The sequence below is a fragment of the Diaporthe citri genome (assembly GCF_014595645.1).
Source record: "Diaporthe citri strain NFHF-8-4 chromosome Unknown scaffold_1, whole genome shotgun sequence".
In the NCBI taxonomy this organism is placed as follows: Eukaryota; Fungi; Ascomycota; class Sordariomycetes; order Diaporthales; family Diaporthaceae; genus Diaporthe; species Diaporthe citri.
In genome coordinates this window covers 2,438,723-2,455,696 of record NW_025064846.1, presented here as the reverse complement: position 1 = coordinate 2,455,696, position 16,974 = coordinate 2,438,723, and the positions used below count along the sequence as shown (strand labels likewise).

At 56.6% G+C, this 16,974-nt stretch overlaps 4 protein-coding genes across 4 annotated transcripts; 1 reads left to right on the top strand and 3 right to left on the bottom strand.

Moving 5' to 3' along the window:
* Window positions 1-425: 425 nt before the first annotated feature.
* On the bottom strand, window positions 426-815 carry INS49_000630 (uncharacterized protein; the record flags this gene model as incomplete). The annotated part of the gene is made up of 1 exon (XM_043161467.1): window positions 426-815. One exon carries the CDS (start codon window positions 813-815, stop codon window positions 426-428), a length of 390 nt encoding a protein of 129 aa, XP_043029973.1.
* A 1,671-nt stretch (window positions 816-2,486) lies between these two features.
* INS49_000629 (uncharacterized protein) lies at window positions 2,487-7,232 on the top strand (the record flags this gene model as incomplete). The annotated part of the gene is made up of 2 exons (XM_043161466.1): window positions 2,487-4,743; window positions 4,798-7,232. The coding sequence occupies 2 exons, from the start codon at window positions 2,487-2,489 to the stop codon at window positions 7,230-7,232; spliced, it is 4,692 nt and encodes a 1,563-aa protein (XP_043029972.1).
* Window positions 7,233-7,579: 347 nt separating this feature from the next.
* Window positions 7,580-8,640, bottom strand: INS49_000628 (uncharacterized protein; the record flags this gene model as incomplete). Its single annotated transcript, XM_043161465.1, has 3 exons — window positions 7,580-7,598; window positions 7,948-8,268; window positions 8,504-8,640. 3 exons carry the CDS (start codon window positions 8,638-8,640, stop codon window positions 7,580-7,582), a joined length of 477 nt encoding a protein of 158 aa, XP_043029971.1.
* Window positions 8,641-10,070: 1,430 nt separating this feature from the next.
* On the bottom strand, window positions 10,071-11,267 carry INS49_000627 (uncharacterized protein; the record flags this gene model as incomplete). Its single annotated transcript, XM_043161464.1, has 2 exons — window positions 10,071-11,056; window positions 11,156-11,267. The coding sequence occupies 2 exons, from the start codon at window positions 11,265-11,267 to the stop codon at window positions 10,071-10,073; spliced, it is 1,098 nt and encodes a 365-aa protein (XP_043029970.1).
* Between the last annotated feature and the right edge of the window lie 5,707 nt (window positions 11,268-16,974).

The window sequence follows — 16,974 nt, the reverse complement described above, 5'->3', positions numbered from 1 at the left end:
TTTCAGAGCGCGCGCGTGGAACTTCATCCGAACGGTCACTTCGTGGGTAGACCCTTTCATTGGCGCCAGCTTTCTAGAACAGGTTCGTAAGACTCACTCATTGCTGGGCCACGCACTCGGAGGTAGCCCTGATGATGATATGCTCTGGGAAACAGCGCTGCAGAGATGGGCGGCGCGGACCGGACCCCGCAATGGCATCGTCATGGCCGCCCTACGACTTCTAGAGCTTTGCCGTCTCTTTCGACGTTGGCTTTGACGAGTCTGGCGGGGCAGGCAGGCAGGCTGTGGTGTCTGAGGCGCACCGAAGGGCACGACCGAAGGGCACCTCGCGACTTGCGCCTTGATAGCGGCTCTTGCAAGGCAGATCTAGAGCTCCACCCAGCTCTTTTTAAAGCTTGTCATCTCCCTGTCGATAGTGAAACGCTTCAACGGGTCTTGCCAAACTTCTCATGCCATTTACCCTTGGCAGCCACGACGGGGGCGGCGGCAGACTCGGCCTCGGGGACGAGCTCGACGGTCTCGTGGAGGGTTGCGACGGTGCTCAGGGCTGCCGAGTCCTGGCCGGGGCTGGAGCCGGGGCCGGAGGCGTGTAGTAGGATGAGGGCGTTGGAGGTGTTCTTCTGGCGGAGGGACCAAGTCTTGTTGTCGGGCGTCTTGAGCAGGCCCGCGGTGGGCGAGGGCTCGAGGCGCAGCGTGGGCGGGCTGTCGGACTCGAGGAGGGCGAGCAGGTCTGGGGGCATTTCCAGCAGCTTGTAGGTTGTGGCCGACGGGGCGTGGTTGAGGGGGATGCCGGCTACGGACTGGCTGGAGAGCATGATGGCGAGTCAAGGCAACTGATGCGTTGCGTTGGGCCTTGCTGTGTTGTGTTGTCGAGAGGCAAGCTGATGATCAGAGTGTACTTCAAGTAGTAGGGTGCAGGTGGCATTGAAGACGGCCGTCAGCTTGGAGGTGCAAGGATATCGCACCCAGGCACCTGGGTATCTGGCGCTACTGTATGGGCAGAGCGCGAACCCTTGCAAGCGTGGATTCGACCCCTGCAAATGGATTTTCAGGGCAGACCGCGTCTGGGTGCGCGGGCGTGGCGGGGTCAACCCTGGAACACCAACGCCGAGAGACATCGGTTTGTTTACATCGACAGGCCCGTCGAACCTCACCGCCCTCTCTGGCCTCTCTGCGCGCGCGCGCGCGCGCTGAAGCTGACGGCGAAGGAAGGATGCAGCTTGCAGGAACGGCCATCACTTGAGTAAATTGCAGTCTGCCCATGGGCTAGCTGACCCATTTGAGCAATCAAGCAAGCAAGCCCATCAGTCAGAGTTTCGTCCGCTCAGATCCGAAATCTGACAACCCGGGCGTGACTGACCAGCAGCAGCAAAGCAGCAGCGAGGCAAGACCCACGCAGCGGTCCCACCCCCGTCTCGCCCGCACGGAGGAGGCATCCGCCCACTTTCTTCTCCGCCAACCCAACACACAACACATCACATCATATCATTGTTGTCCACCGTCCGTGCTTCCCGGTTTTGTGCTGCTGCCGCTGCTGCGAGGGATACTACTAGCTTCGCGCACCTGCATATGTTTGTATGCATCTACCGTACCGTAACGTGCAGAACAAAAACAAATCGGTGCCTACCAGACAGATGCCTGCACACGACGGGCCCAGAGCCTAGATACGCCTCCTCTCCTCCTCCCCTCCCCAGTCCCCCAGTCCTGAGCCCTCGTCCTCGACCTCGACGCCGGCCTTGACTTCTAGAACTTTGTTCTCCCCGTTTGACTTCTCAGACCCCCTGTCACCACTTGGTTCTTGCTGCAGGTCGCTTGTGTTACATCTTCTCCTTCTTGTATCTACACACACGTACAATCCTTTGCGACGCTCCTAATCCACCCACTCACCACCCACCCTGTCTTGTCTTGGGCCTCGCGAAAGAGTCCGTCCCCTCTTTATCAGGGCATATCGTCGCTATCGCACCGTCGCATCGCATCGCATCGTACCGCGCCACACCCACCACTCAGCACCGGCGGCGCACCCCATTGTTTACTTTGTCTCGGCCTTGAGCTCCCACTCTCGGACACGTCCACGCCGCCACCACCGCCAGCTTGGTGGCTGCAGCTTGGCCTGGTCCACCATACGTACTCCTACTCCGTACATGCTTTAGCCGCGAGACAGTCGGTCGGTCGCGTATCCTACCCGTGGTGTCGACAGACAACAGAGGCCGGTGCTACTGCAGACTGCCGCACCACAACGCTGCCGTGCCATTGGACCGTCTCGCCTGAGCTTGTTTTTTTTTTTTTTTTTTTTTTTTCTGTTCTCCGTGTTGAGGTCGCCGTCTTCACACCACGCAGTCCTCTGGCCTTCAAGTCGGCTGCTCTCCGTCCCATCTCTTCTCAAACTTCTTCGGGCGCCCTCGACCACCTCGACGGCCGTTGCTCTGTCGTCTCTACTCTGGCCACCGCAAGCCGGGCGGACCATGCCACAGGCCCGTTGAGCGACCATGGTTCGAGTCACCGATGAGCTGGCCCTGACGCCAGGGAATGTCACTCTTTACTACGCCTACGACCCTCTGCTGGGAGACCTTCCTTTCTGTATATTTCACGGCCCATCCACCACCGCCAACTACACCCACAACTCCTCGCGCATCCAGATACATGTCTTCAGTCCCGCTGGCCTGCAGTCCTATCCGCGCATAACCATCTCCCCGAGCTCTCCTTTCTACGGCGTGGTCAGCCACTTGCCCCGCGAGTTCCAAGGCGACGAGATATGGAGGGGTCTCGCCTTTGGCCTCTTCAAGTACTTCACCGAGCTGCCCGAGGCCGTCAAGACTCACCTGAGGAAGCAGTACCCGGGCACCAAAGGCCAACGTCCCGGCTCGGCCCCTGCCTTGTTCGGCGAACAACATGCAGCTAATCTTGCCCAGGACATGACCAAGTCCGACAACACAAAAGAGGTGATAAATGCTCTGCAGTCAGCGCTGCAGACCCAACACATCAGCAATGTCGACATTGACCTCGTCTTGCCACCTGGCTCCATCGTTCCACTCAACAACGCCGAGCTGGAGGAGGTGCCCGAGGACGAGGACGACTTGATAGACCCGACCCTTCGCCAGTATGGCAGCTACACGCCACTGGTCAGACTCCTGGGGGAGCCTGTGTTCCTGCCGACGTCCAGGTTGAGGAGAGCCCCGTCTAAACCGACCTCGCTGAATAGGGGCAAGTCTTTCTCCAAAGACCAGAAGGAAGACCTCCGCATGAAACTGGTCGAGCTTGTCGAGACAGAAGAGCGCTACGTCGCAAAATTGAATGAGCTTGTCAAGCACATTGCCGATGACTTTCGCCAGACCGCCAAGAGCCGCCCACCTGGCAGCCTCAGCCCGACTGAAGAGGATGTGGACAAGCTCTTCCCCAAGTCATCCGACTCTATCTTGCAACTCAACACTGCGTTCATGCAGGAGCTTCGCAGGGTCATGGACGAGACGGAGGAAGACGCTACGAGGGACTTGCAATCATCTCATGGGAGTGTTACCCGGGTAGGCGGCTCAACGAGGACAAAAGACCCCAGCGGTGCTCTGGCCGTTGCCAGGCTCTTCGTCGAGTGGTTCCCAAAATTCACCGAGAGCTATCAAGATTATATCCGCGCGAGCCAGAACTTCCCGCAGCTGCTGAACAGCTTCCTGGATAAGCAGTCCAGCTTCCGACAGAGGGTCGCTCAAAAAGGAGAACAGACAGTTCGCTCCATCTTAATCGAGCCCGTGCAACGCTTGCCTCGGTACAGCCTTCTCATCGACCAGATTGTGGGCTGCATACCCATAACACATCCTGCCCTGCAACTTATGCTGAAGGCGAGGGACATCATCACCAACATCTGCTCCATGGACGAACCCCTAATAGACAAGCCGCACGTGGCGAACCGCCTCCGAAACATGGTCGAAAGCTGGCCACTTGACCTGGAACCACAAGGTCGCCTAATTACAGCTATCGACTTCGCCGAGCTTGCGCCACCTTTCAACGCCGACTCGCCACAGCTCGGCGCACACGATATAGGCGGCATTCTCCTGCTCTTCTCCGATTGTGTCGCTTTGGTTACCAAGTCGTCCACCTCCAGCCCGACTGGTAAAGAGCTCATCCGAGAGATCGATAAGCCCTCTGCGGCTGGACTCCTCGCCTCCATGACTAATGCGGCAGGTGGTCAAGGCTCTTACGAGCTTGCGTTCATGGGGTGGCACAATCTCGCCGATGTTCGATTTACAGAGTCAGAAGATGGTCGGCTGTTGTGGATGACATCCACGCAAGAGATGAAGTCAGCCCGCACCGGCGAAGGGGCTAGCAAGGCCATAACCTCGCGCTGTTTCATGCTCCATGAGGCCTTCGAGGGTAAGGCTGGCAGATTGAGCGAAGAAATCGTCAAGGGCCGTATCGAAGGTCGTTTCTCGGAATCAGAACGTGAGACTCCCGTTTGGACGCTCCGATCTGTAAGGCTACCCGAGAACAACCTTGGGATGCATGCCGCAGTATTTCAGGAGGCTGCAGAACAGCTTGTCGAAGGCCGCCGGGAACCTGCGCCTATTCGAATCGTGGTCGATAACGAGAAAGGCACTAAGGGGCATCCAGTTGGGCATTATGGAGTCGAAGTTGTGACGGAGGTCCGGAGTGGGAGCTTAAAACGCCTGCGCATGACTACACTGGGTCTGAATGGCAAGCAGTGCACCGACGATGTTGCTCTGGAAGATCTATTGCCTACTCTTTCCAGACGATGTAAGTTGACCGCTTCCACTCCCACAATAGTGCCAAGCTGACCTAAAAAAAAAGTCATACAACTGCTCAGCACCCAGTTTAATACCTCCAACTACCGGCTGGCTCCGGCCATAGTATCCTATTACTCCAAGATCGCAAGGACTCTGAGCTTCAGCGCGAGAGAGCAAAGGGGGATGTCCTTCCTGCGCACATCCCCTGTCAAGATGCTGTCAAGTTTCCTTAGCGGTAGCACATCTGACGTTACTTCGACAAGCCCACCTAAACAGCAGCGCGCTGGCCTGCTCAGCCCCCCGCCACTGATCGCCCGAGCAGGCAGTTCCAGAGAATCCCTTGTCGACTCCATAAGAAGCCGCGGCAGCCGGGACACTATTGGTGTTGCCGGCGATGATGACCGGCCTGACAACCCTCTAGTGCGACTCGAGCAGACTTTCACTGGATATGTCGCCGTGCTGCAATCACGCAAAGGTCATTTCATCGGCCGGCTACTAATGGGCCGGTCAACGGCGGATGAGCTAACCGTCAATGATCTGTACAATCGCTTGATTGAGAGTCCCTTCGACTTGGAGTCGTCTTCTGAAATCAGTGCCGAGACCGTCTTTGTGGCCTTTGAGAAGTTTGTGCGTATTGCATGGCGAGAACAGATGGGGCCTGTCATGTCCACCCAGCACTTGGACCTGCTTCTAGAACGAGCAAGCAGGAAGGTCCCGGGAGAATTCGGCGATTTCGTCCGCTATCTCTTTAACGAGATGGCGCCACAAAATAGAAGGGCCTTCACCGCGCTGATCAAGCTACTTGAGGATTTGCTCGAAGGTTGTAGCAACGACAGCGATCGCGGCGCTTTGACTGTCGCCTTCGCAGAGCTCCTGGTCGATGACGGCAGCGCTCAAAATTACATCAATCTTCTCGACCGTCTTGTCGAAGACTGCGACCGAATATTCGAGGATCCTCTGGCCGCGCTGACCAGCTCCTTTGAGCGCACGTTGGCCTATGAGTCCTTAAACTCGCCATATCACAGCTACAAGTCTGCGGGCTCTCTGACGTCCAACACGTCTTCTCTCCGACGCAAGTTTGGCTTTGACAATCTCCTCAGACAGAATAGCAAGAACGAAGGTGATCGCCCTTCGGTGTGGCGGACCTTGAGCAAGCATGGGAGACATCCAGCCACAGGGGACAGCTCGAGTCTGGGCAGGTCTGCAATCAATCGATCGAAGTCGATTGATGTCGGCGTGCCTACAATACCTAACAAGCTCAGGCGGCCAGGTTCACGCGATAGGCCCCGTGTTGCCGGTGCGTTTGATGACATGAACGTTAGGCCACCAAATACACATCGTCCAGGAAGTTCACACCGTCTAGAGTCTGGCTTGGAAACGATTGGCGAACCAGAGACCGAGTTGCTCGAGCCACCGAAGTCTCTCAAGAAGAAGCGAAGAAGCTCACTCTCGGATCTCAAGAACCTGATGGAGTACACCACTCCGGAAGCTCCACCAATGATGCCCCTGAATGTCACCAAGAAGACTTCCGAAAAGGTCAACGCCGCGCCGCCTCGCATTCCAGTGCCATCGTCTAAGATACCAATGAGCCCTACAAAAGCGAAAACAAGCCCACCGATAAGCCCTGCCAAAGCCAAACCAAGCCCACCGATGAGCCCTGCCAAAGCAAAACCAAGTCCACCACCCACCAGCAAGATCCCCGTAACACCCCAATCTCAAAGTCTGCGTTCCCCACGCCAGAAAGAGAACCCTGCCACGGAGCCATTCCAAAGCATGTTCTCAACCCCTCAACCTCCGTCGTCAGGGTCCTCGCTGCGTAGGAAACACGCAAAGACGCTATCTTCGTCGAACATCCCATCTCTCAAACCGTCCCGTCTCCCCATGGCTGGCGTGTTCAGTCCGACAACCAACGACTTCTCGCGCTCCACCAACAGCGTCGGTAGGTCTTCAACCCAGAGGCTGAAACTGCAGTCTCCGCAGAAGCTCAGGGAGCGCCTGGAGACGGAGAAGAAGGCGATAGAAGACGTCGACTCCGGGCTGAAGACGGAGCTGTCTCGCATATCTGCCGACATGGCTCGTGTGAACAACACAATGCCGCGCTCCGCCACGGGCGACCTCCGCAAGCTGTCGGCCTCTATGAAAGCGCTGGACGAGCGGATACCGCAGGTGCTGCAGGAGCTGGACGAGCGGCAGAGGGCGATCAAGGAGGACATGGAGGCGTCGCTCGTGGCCAGCGAGGCCAAGGTCAAGGCCATCGACCAGCTGTACAAGGAGGCCACGGCGGAGAACGAGCTGCTGTACGAGAAGTTCAACTCGGAGCTCGTCAAGATCGTCAAGGCCATCCGGGGCAAGGGCCGCGAGGACAGGGAGGAGCTCGTGACCAAGCTCAAGGACTCAAGCGAGGAGACGGCCTACGTCAAGAAGGAGAACGCCAGGCTTAGGAGGGAGATTGTCAGCCTCCGTTCGTTGCTCAAGGGCGGTGGGAGCAGGGATGACTGAACGATAAGGCATGCGCCTAGACAGGCCTCATAGCACCTTTCGGCGTCTGCATGCACATGATGTCACGCTTTGTTTCAAGGTCTTTTCGGGGGTTGCAGTTTTGGTCCACGTTGTACAATAATGTCTACCTCTATGTTGGGATGGAAAAGTTCCGGGGGTTTGGTGGAGGGGTTGGTGGATGGTGAATGGTCGGTTAGAGTTGAAGATGATGTATGGAAAGCGGTGAATCTGAATTGAGACTACACGTTTCAGATGATCATGGAAAGGAAGCCCAAAAAGTCAAAAAGCCTTACGCCCCCCCCACGCTGTCTGAAAAAGAATGCTCGCTGGTGTGTTGAAGACTGTGGTCACGCTCGTTCGATGACCCTACCCCAAAGTGGTGATGGGCATTCACCGGCTGAAATTATCGGAATCGCAAGTTTTCCTCTCGCCCATCCAGCCAACTAGTACAGTTGACGCAGCGCAGGGACTATAATCATCGGTGTCAGTAGGTGCAGTTTGGACGCAGTCGGGCACATTTGACAGAGGAGGAGCACCACTACAGAAGGCTCTCTCTCTCTCACAGAGATGAGTGAGCGCACAGCAAGCAGCAGTTTAACCAGAGCACGCGCGCACACATGCACACCCACCCACCCAAAACAACAGCAGGGAGTAAAAGCACAACAAAAAGAAAAACCCCCCACTCGCCTTCTCATTAATCCTCTTCCGGCAGTACCGGCACTTAACCATGTGCTTGATGATAGGGTCCTTGCTGAGATACTGATAAAGCCCGGCGAGGGCATATAACGCCGAGCCGAGGCCGACAAAGTTGAGCGTCTTGTTAAGGAAGACGCCGTAGGCCATGACCACTGCACCGTCCGCCTGCGCCTGCTCGATGGTGCGGTAGCCCCGCGGGAGATCGTAGTACGTGGCGCCCGCCTGCAGCACCGCGAACTTGAGGTCCAGGTTCGCGTTGAGCGGGAGGAGGACCGACAAGGGCGGCAGGAGGATGTCGCTCACGAAGCTGGTTACTACGTTTGTGAAGGCCGCGGCGACGCTGTTTTTGGTTGGTTAGCATGGTTCGGTTGAGGTGGGATTGTTTCCGGGTGGGTGTGCTTGGTGATGGTTGTTGTTGGTTCGGTTGGAGTGCTCCTCTTTTGCTGCTACTTTCATACTGTCTGTGTCTTGCCCCTTGGACGGTGATCACTTGCCCCCATGACTGAGGAGCTCTCCAACCCAGGTCATGTAATATGTGCTGGCATCGAGGAACCTGTGCATCGTGGGACACCTACATCAATCCAAAGGCGATCTCGAGGATGTTGCCCTGAGTCGCAAAGTCCAAAAAGCCACCCACTATGCGGCGCGTCCTCTTTGTGCCGTACTCGAGGAGCGTCTCCTCTTCCTGGCCATCATCACCCAGACGAGGCATTGTGCAAATTCACGAAAAGTGTAGGAGCAAAAGTATAGGGAATCAAGGATACCAGGACGTCCTGACGATATGAGAGGGCTGATGTCTCAGAAGCACAGTGTCTTGAAGACTGCAATTCTGTGGGAGATTTGACGACGTGTGGATATGATGAGGAAAAAGAAGTAAACGAGGACTCCTCAGGACTCGGTTTCAATTATGGACGAGAGGTCATTCCAATGCCCAGGAATAGTACTGATCTGCGCCGACCTGGCCGCGCTGGCCGCCGGATTGACAACCCAGGTCGAGGGACAGGGGCCCGTACAAGTGATGCTGTAGACACTTGCATTTCGTCAGCTGTGCGTGTGAAAAATACGCATAATTCAACAGCTTCTGCCCTGCTTATAGCCACGCTCCGGTGAAAGATACGTAGTAGTCATGAGCAACAGCAATCGCGACCCAAACCCACGCTGACCACACACCACGGAAACCCTGCGACACCACCGGGAACCCCTGGGTTTCAGTCACCGACGCCGCTGGGCCACTCCCCCCGGGACCAGGGCCGGCTGAGTCCAATCTCATCAATCCAACAACGACACATATATCCCCCCCCCCAAGCCAAGACTGCGATTCTAACTCTTGATCACCGAGCGAGGCTGTTATTCCCTCTCGCCGTGGAAGGATCAGCCCCTCTCCCCCCGTGGGGCCCGAGATCGCGACATGTCGTCTCTGTCTGCATCTCGCGCGCCGCCCGCGCCGAGTCAAGCCCCACTCAACGACAACGCATCCCGCCCGCCCCTCTCGCCCTGATATCGCAAGTTCATGCAACTATATCACGCGTCACTGGCGCCCGCCTGGGGATCGCTGCTGATAACTTCCTTTCTCTTTTGACCTGTCTGGGTGGAGAAGCCAAACGTCGGATCGGCGCCCTTTCAGACGAGGTGGCAGAGGCTGGACGTGTCTGAGTGACGGTGCATTATCCAACGTTCTCTCACAACTCTCAGTTCCGATCACCCCACCACGAGCTCCAAAATCCCAAGTTATATCCACGACACACATCAGAAAAATTAACGTTGATGTCTTTACGTGCTATCATCTCGATATTATGATGCAAGCCTGCGGAATGTAAGGCCTCTCACTGTCTAGTCAGCCCTGGTATAAACTTCAGATGCCGTGCCGATCAGAACCTCAGCCCCAAGCACGTAGGCTATGTGATCGATAGAAGGCATGTACTCGTTATTGGTCTGTTCTAGGATTCTTCGAATGTTTATCTTAGGTGAAAGAGGAAATCTGCCTGCAGAGCAGTGACCTTGGTGCTAGACCATGCTTCATCAAATTCGGTTCAAGTTGCGCAAGTGGATTCCCTCGTCGCCCACCTTGTCTCCGTTCTTCCAGGCCCGCAGCGTCTCGTACGCCCAAGCCAGCATCGCCACAAATGCCAGGGCAGTCGCTGTCTAGACCAAAGCCTCGAACTTGTCACTCGACTCAACATCGTAGCCTCCGGAAAACTCCGATTCCTTGTGTCTGTGTCGTACCTTATTTGCTAGCACGGCCGTGAATATGCTGCTGGTGAGCAGGAAGATCGTTGCAAGTGTGGCAAGAACCAGATTCCCAACACTGATCCACTTCCCGAGCGCGGGAAGGATGAAGAAGCTGATGGCAGTACAGAGAAACGAGAGGCCGACGAGGACACAACCTGTTACGTGAACCTTTGAAAACCCGGCCCTGTTTTTTATCAACTTATTCCACATTTTGTCGAACTCGTCATCCTCAGATTCTGATTCACTGGCATTGACGGCATTTCTCGTCAAGAGAAAAGACGGTGACCGAGGGGGATGACCTTCTTGCGGAGCACCGTCTTCCGCAGAATCGTCTTCCAGAGAATCATCTTTGTCTGCCTCACCCTGCAGCAGGTAACTCTCAAAATCCCACGGCTTTGAGCAGTTGCCGACTTTTTCCTTGCCCTCCCATGCGCAGTTGGTCAAGAAGTGCATACTCCAAGCTTCGAATGGAGAGTTCGTTGCAGTCGTGTTGGAGGTGTGATTCCCAGGGTCAGAGCGGGCATGAATCAGGACGTGATCGTCGTAGCTTTCGAAGTGCACAAGCTTCATGGTGGGAAAAATACCCTGGGCTTTGTCCACCTGTTTCTCATATGCGATTTGGCATTCACCGTGCGGCCCGAATATGCACCCGTGCTCATTCTCCGAAGTCGTTTCCATCGCGGCATGACTGTGTGTTGGTGAAGCTGGCCGCGGGCTAGAGCTCGTCCCCGTAATAGAGTCTGAGCCGTGAGAGGAAGAGCTGGAATTTGTGTTTCCTATGTCTGGGATCGAAGAGTTTCCATGTTGGGCCGTTGTCGAGGTAGACAAGTTTTCTTTGTCGGTGCCTGCAAGGTCTGTATTGTTGGAGCCCGGATCATCAGGCTTCTCAATAATCCGGACTGGTGGACATAGTTAGTCACTTTATGCATTATGGAAGACTCTAAAACCCGACAGACGGAGATGACGGAGATCTGAAAAGGGAGAGGAGTTAAACCGACCTATATACGCGTCTGGCATGAAATGAGGCTGGATTCCAGCAAGCAACGCGAGAAGAGCCAGGATGAACGCCGTGAGCAGGGCGACGAGCGGCGCCGCGACGGAGAACTTCATCTTGACGAGGTGTGCAGAGGGTAGGATGTCGGGGGTCTTCTGGTAATACAGTAATGTATATATGTCTGTGGCAGATGGCTGTGTCTGGTGCCTGTGGCTGTTGACGGTGCCGGTGATGTTCTGAGTGATGGCTTAGAGAAGAACGCGCCTGGGTGTTCGAACTCATGACCGAGTTTGGAGACGAAGTTGGCCGTGCTTGCCTGGTTCCAAGGCTCAGGCTCTGGAAAGATCGTGCCTTCCTTCTTGGTGGATGTGGAAGAGCAGGAGTCCCTGTGGACAAGCGCCTAGGTAGGCAACATCGGAAGGAGCTTGTGCGTGTTCATGCCACGACAGGCCGTAGAGACGGCATCAACACTGGGTGCGTTGTTAGTTAACTATTCCTCTGGTGAAGTTGCAGTGTGGTAGTCTCCAGCAGGATGCCCAGGTGATCCTCACTGGGATGGCCTTCACTCTGAGATCGCCGCCCCGAGGATAACCTCCTCTAAGATAACCTGCTTCGATATGGCCTCTAGTAGGAATTACCGACCTCCAAAATCTTGGCCCTGCAGAGTGGCAAGTGGAGAACATGCCACTGCTGGCCTCCATCACCGGGTCACCCACGGGGTCAAGTGCGGGAGATGACATGACGGACAGACAGACAGCCGCAACGTCGCCACAGCAGGGAATCTCTGATTTCAGACATGCTCTTAATTTTCCGTCCCCCAGCTCAGGCTGAAGCTGCTTCCTTTCAACGGTACTCACTGGTTGGCTTTTATCATGCAGAGCTCCTGCTGGGCGTTCTTATACACACACGCGCCATGCCCGGATTGAGCATCTCTTGGAAATCATGAAAAGGTACAAGCACCTCTGTTATATAATACGCAGCTGTCAAAACAATGCCATTATGGGTATTTCGCTGCTACTACAATAGTCTGCTTGGGTTGCATCCGAAACAAGACCATCAACACCCACCCTAGTTGAACACGCTGCTCACTCCGCAGACGATGATTGAACATCAAACAAACCAATACAGAATTTGCAGACATTTCCACACGTTTCTCCGGGCATAGGTCAACAAGATCCAACGGATCTGAGCCTCATAGTGCGTTATAACGTAGTGGTAGGAGCTCTCAGAAGAACCAAGAGCACTCCGGTCAAGTCCATGTGATCACTTCTGCGAGAGGCGAAGTAAACACAGTCATGCCCTGCCTCCCGGGTTGTTCAATTACTCCTTGTGGAATGTACAGTCACTCTCACGCTCTTCCAACTGACGAAATAGGACATATTCTGGGCTTTGGCGGAGGCAATCCAGTCATCCTTCGCAAAGTCAGCCACCCCAAGCCACCCCATGTCGTCCCAAAGGATATTCACCAAATTGTCACTCCCATGCTCCGGCCGTCCCATAACGTAGCTTCTTGTTTCTGAACATTCCCAACAGCTCTTTCCCCGACCCTTCCAAATCTCGTCAAAGCGCGAGATAGCGCTGAGCCCAGAGTCGTCATCACATCCCGCCCTCGGGCACGGGCGCGGGCGCGAGAGCGCTCGAGGGGATACCGCGCATCGCTTTTTTCGGTTCGCGGCTTACGCTGAACTCGCGGGGTTCGAAAGCAACACACCCGCCCTTCGACTATCTGCTTACCAAGATTGCTGCTTCCGTGCTGACCGTGGGGTGTTAGAGTTTCGCGGTCATCTTCATCAGGGACGCATCATCGCATTCAGCGAGGGCGGGCTGGCTACTCCGACCCAATATCCCCGAACTTCAGGCAGCCACCTCCCAGCGACCTTGGGTCACCTAGCAGCCGCCCCCTGCACCGGCTGTTGTCCAAATCATGTGATCCCGCGAGCTCGCCTCCTTAGAGCAGCAGCAAGGGAGGATAATACGCGGATTCCAAACTCGGCGGTCAGCATCGCTCTCCCGCCTCAACCCCAGTGCCGTATTCCCCACACGAATCCGACTCGACAGCATGACAGCAGCAGACCAAGAAAATGACGCAGTACTCCCCGGCGAAATCTCACATGGATCGCAGGGAATCTCGTGGAAGTCACAGGGGGGGCCTCAAGGTCTCCCTGTTCTCCTCTATTCTTGGCCGGCCTGGTATGAAAAAAGACAGGTCACATCCACGCGATCAATATGTCGCACGAGACTGATGGGCAGCCTGAGGGTGCGGAAGGGGGGGGGCAGGGGTGCAGTCCAGCTCAGACGGACAGGCGCAAGCACGCACGCAGACATGCGGGCGCGCTCGCACAACTCCCAAGACATCGCCCCATGGACCCGTGGGGCGGGCGATCACACACGTCAGCGCAGGTACCCAGACTTGTAAGAGAGTGGGTTAGCAGGGACCTCGCCAGAGCGTGGACCTATAACTCCTCCTGCCAAGGGGACTCTGTCAACAGACCCCCGGGAGGTTTGTCCTGCTGGGTGGGTTGCATCGACCTCGAGCGCTAACGCCTGGAGACCCCCTCCCCCATCGTTCACGAACTGCAGCGAGCGTGGCTGGCGTGGCTGGAGTCTCACGGGCGGGTGCAACTTTGACTGGCAACGGTCCGTCCTGTATGCCATTCCGCCACGAGAAATTTTCCTGGCCACATAGATGAATGACAAGATTTACGTCACTTCGCGCGACCTTGGTCAGACACCTTCTGAGCCTAATTCGCGGTTCGGACTGTGGCCGCGGGATATTGGCCCTGCAGCGCGTGCAGCAGAGATTTCTTCCCCCATTCCCTCTCAGCTCTCCCTCTCCCGCCAAGGCCTCAAGATATGTTCCTGAAGGATCGATTTGAGCGGCTCGGCTCGGAACCGAGATGGAGCTCTGAAAGCACCATAACCCCGAGGTTGCTTTGCCGTGGGTCCCAGTGTACTGTACGTACAGTACATTATGAACCCATGGGCAGAGGCGTGGCAGAAGGCAGAAGGACTGGGGGAGGGTGTGTGTCTTGCATTGGTAGTGCTGAGATCAGCCGGGTTTCGTTGGACGTAGATCTGGGCTCCCTATGGGGCATCGCCTGAGGCAGAGGGGGAATGAAATGAGCCGCATGTCGGGCTTAGTAATCGACCAGATTAAACACATGCGCATTGCCTCGATTTGATGGATGTTTCACATGGGAGGAAGATGGCAAGGTGAAAAAAGAGCGAGATGAGCCATTCCGCCTCGCAGATTGTCGGCCACGACGTGCAGACCGAGATGTGTGGCCGGATGGCCGCCATGCCGGCACAGCGACGCTCACCGGTCCCAGACTTGGCTTGACCGCTTGGAGTAAGGTGTCGCAGAGAGGAGCTGTGGTTCTTTTTTCTTTCCTTCTTTTCCCCTTAGCTGCTCACCCCACGGCCCGCTGGGGCTAGATGTCTTTTGGATATATGGTCTAGAGTAGACTACTGTAGGGCGGACTGCCGCGTGCTGTGAACCAGCAAGGTGAGATGGGGGTGTGGAACCCCTGGTCAGAAGCTTGGGGTGGAATGGCAGGCCGTTCTGTGGCCCCTCGGGCCCGGGAGAAAATTTGAGACCGCCCTCCCCGACGTCGCACAATCTTGTCGAGGCGCTGTCACATACATGTGAGCAGCAACGACGACGGCAGCGCGGGGTCGGGAAGCAGGTGGGGGAGGGGAGGGGGGGTAGGCGCGCAGGCACGGAGGCCGGGGCCGGAGGGGTCAGGACGAGGTCAGGAATGTGAGAAATGAGATCACGTCAGCCGAACCTGGATCACCAAAAAACAAAAACAAAAAAAGAATGATTATATAAAAAGTGCCGACGCAGTGCGAGGCGAGGCCAGCTTGGTAGGGCTGATGGGGACGAGGTTGTGCGACGTTGGCATCGAGATTTCTTCAACGTCAGACTCCACCACACCACATAGAGCCCACCACCACCACCGCCGCCGCCGCCGCCGCCAGACCTGATTAGGCTGACGACGACGGCGCTGACAAGTGAAAGAAAAAACAATGGTACGGTGATCCGTGGCGGACGGGACGGAGACGAGGATCGACTTTGGGGGGGGGGGATGGCAGGCAAAGGCGGGCCTCATGCAAGTGAGACTACGCGCGGGTGGCTGGCTGGTGGGAGAAGATTGGAAGAGCTGGGAGACTCGGTCAAAGAACGGTAGGGGTCAGGGTACGGAGGGACATGCAAGGAGCGCAGCGCCTGCATGGCGCTCTCTTTGTCTCCCCAGGGTCTGGTGTGGCTGCGGTGACCTCACCCGAGCGAGGTAGTAGGCCAGGGTTGTAGAGTGAAATGCGTGAGAGATAGAGTGACACGGCGAGGGACAGCGACAGAGAGAGGAAGTGTGTGTGTGTGAAAGTGAGACAGTCAGCTGTCGAAGCAAGCAGCAAGCGCCGTGGGCCACCTCATGTACCCTCATGTACAGGGACGCGCGTGTGGGATGACGATGGGTGGTGGATTGGATGGATGTTCCCGAGATCCTTCGGCCACGACCGCGGGCGCAGTTTGCATGATTGCGATGCTTAGCACTGGCCGTCCCGCAGTAGCAGCAGAGCGCGACGCTAGAAGCCAGCGTAGCGAAGCGGAGCGAAAAGCGCAAGGCGTGCCGTGTGCCGTGTGCCTGTGACAGAGACTGGTCTGTGGGGCGGGACTAGATGGAGGTGCTGCTGCTGAAGCTGGGGACGATGCAAGGTATCGTGGAGGAGGAGAGGAGGGAGAGGAGGGAGAGAAGGAGGAGGTAGTGGTGGTGTGGTGGTGTGGTGAAAAGGCCGACTAGCTAGAGCCAGCATGGCCCAGCCCGCCAGCCAAGGGTTCGCTTGTCTGCTTGCCCAGGGCCAAGACCCTTGAGCCTACCTGGCCTACCTAGCCTACCTGGCCTGCTTAGCCTACCGGCCTGGCCTACACTACTACCTACCTAGCCTGCTCTGTTAGCCCCAATCTGCCGTTTCTCTCTTCGTTTGGAGCGCTCCTCGCACTTCCCATCCCCATTCCCCACCAGCCAGAGGCCGCGGAACGCTCCCGTTGCCCCCGTTGCCCGCTAACCCGTCCCCCCCCCCGTTTTGCCCTCTCGGACTCGTTCGTCTCTTCGCTCCATTTTAAACTTTCGGAAGCTCGAGCGCGATGGACACTCGGACTGGGAACTAGCCACAACCTTAATTGGACGTCAGCCCACTGCTGTTCGCGTGGGTGGGACCGACAAGAGAGACTCGAAAGAGATAAGAGAGAGAGAGGCTGCAATTCTTCACCAGCTGCTCCGGCCGGTCCTCTATAAACACTAAAAATAAGACAAATGACATGCAGGAGGGCAGGGCGCATCCCCATGCCCACTGTCAAATGTTGATGCCGGTGATGATCTCCCCTCGGAGCGCACGAGACTCGCTGGCGTGTGCCGTGCCTGCAGCTGCGCGGCCCACATTAAAATGCACGTTTAGTCAACACGGGGGGTGCTTATCTCGGCTTCGAACCTCAGCAGCCGCCCAGACAAGGGCCCGCGCCCCCAAGTCCAGCGCTCCAGGCAAAAGGACCCGAGCCGCGAAAATCTGGCTAAGCCAGCTCGGTCAAGTCGCCCCAGTCGTTGGAAAAGGAAGTTTTCGTTGGGGGGTCGCTGGCCTCTCCTGCTCTCCTGCTATCCTGCTACCCTGCCCTCCGCCTCAGCCCTCGGGATCCCGTCCCATCAGCGGCGGGGTTGTGCCGCCGTGGTTGGATTGTGGGGTGGGCTCCCTATGCCTACCTAGGCAATTCAATTCAACTCGCCTTGCACTTTTCAGCCCCCAACAACAGTCCCCACTTCACCGCCG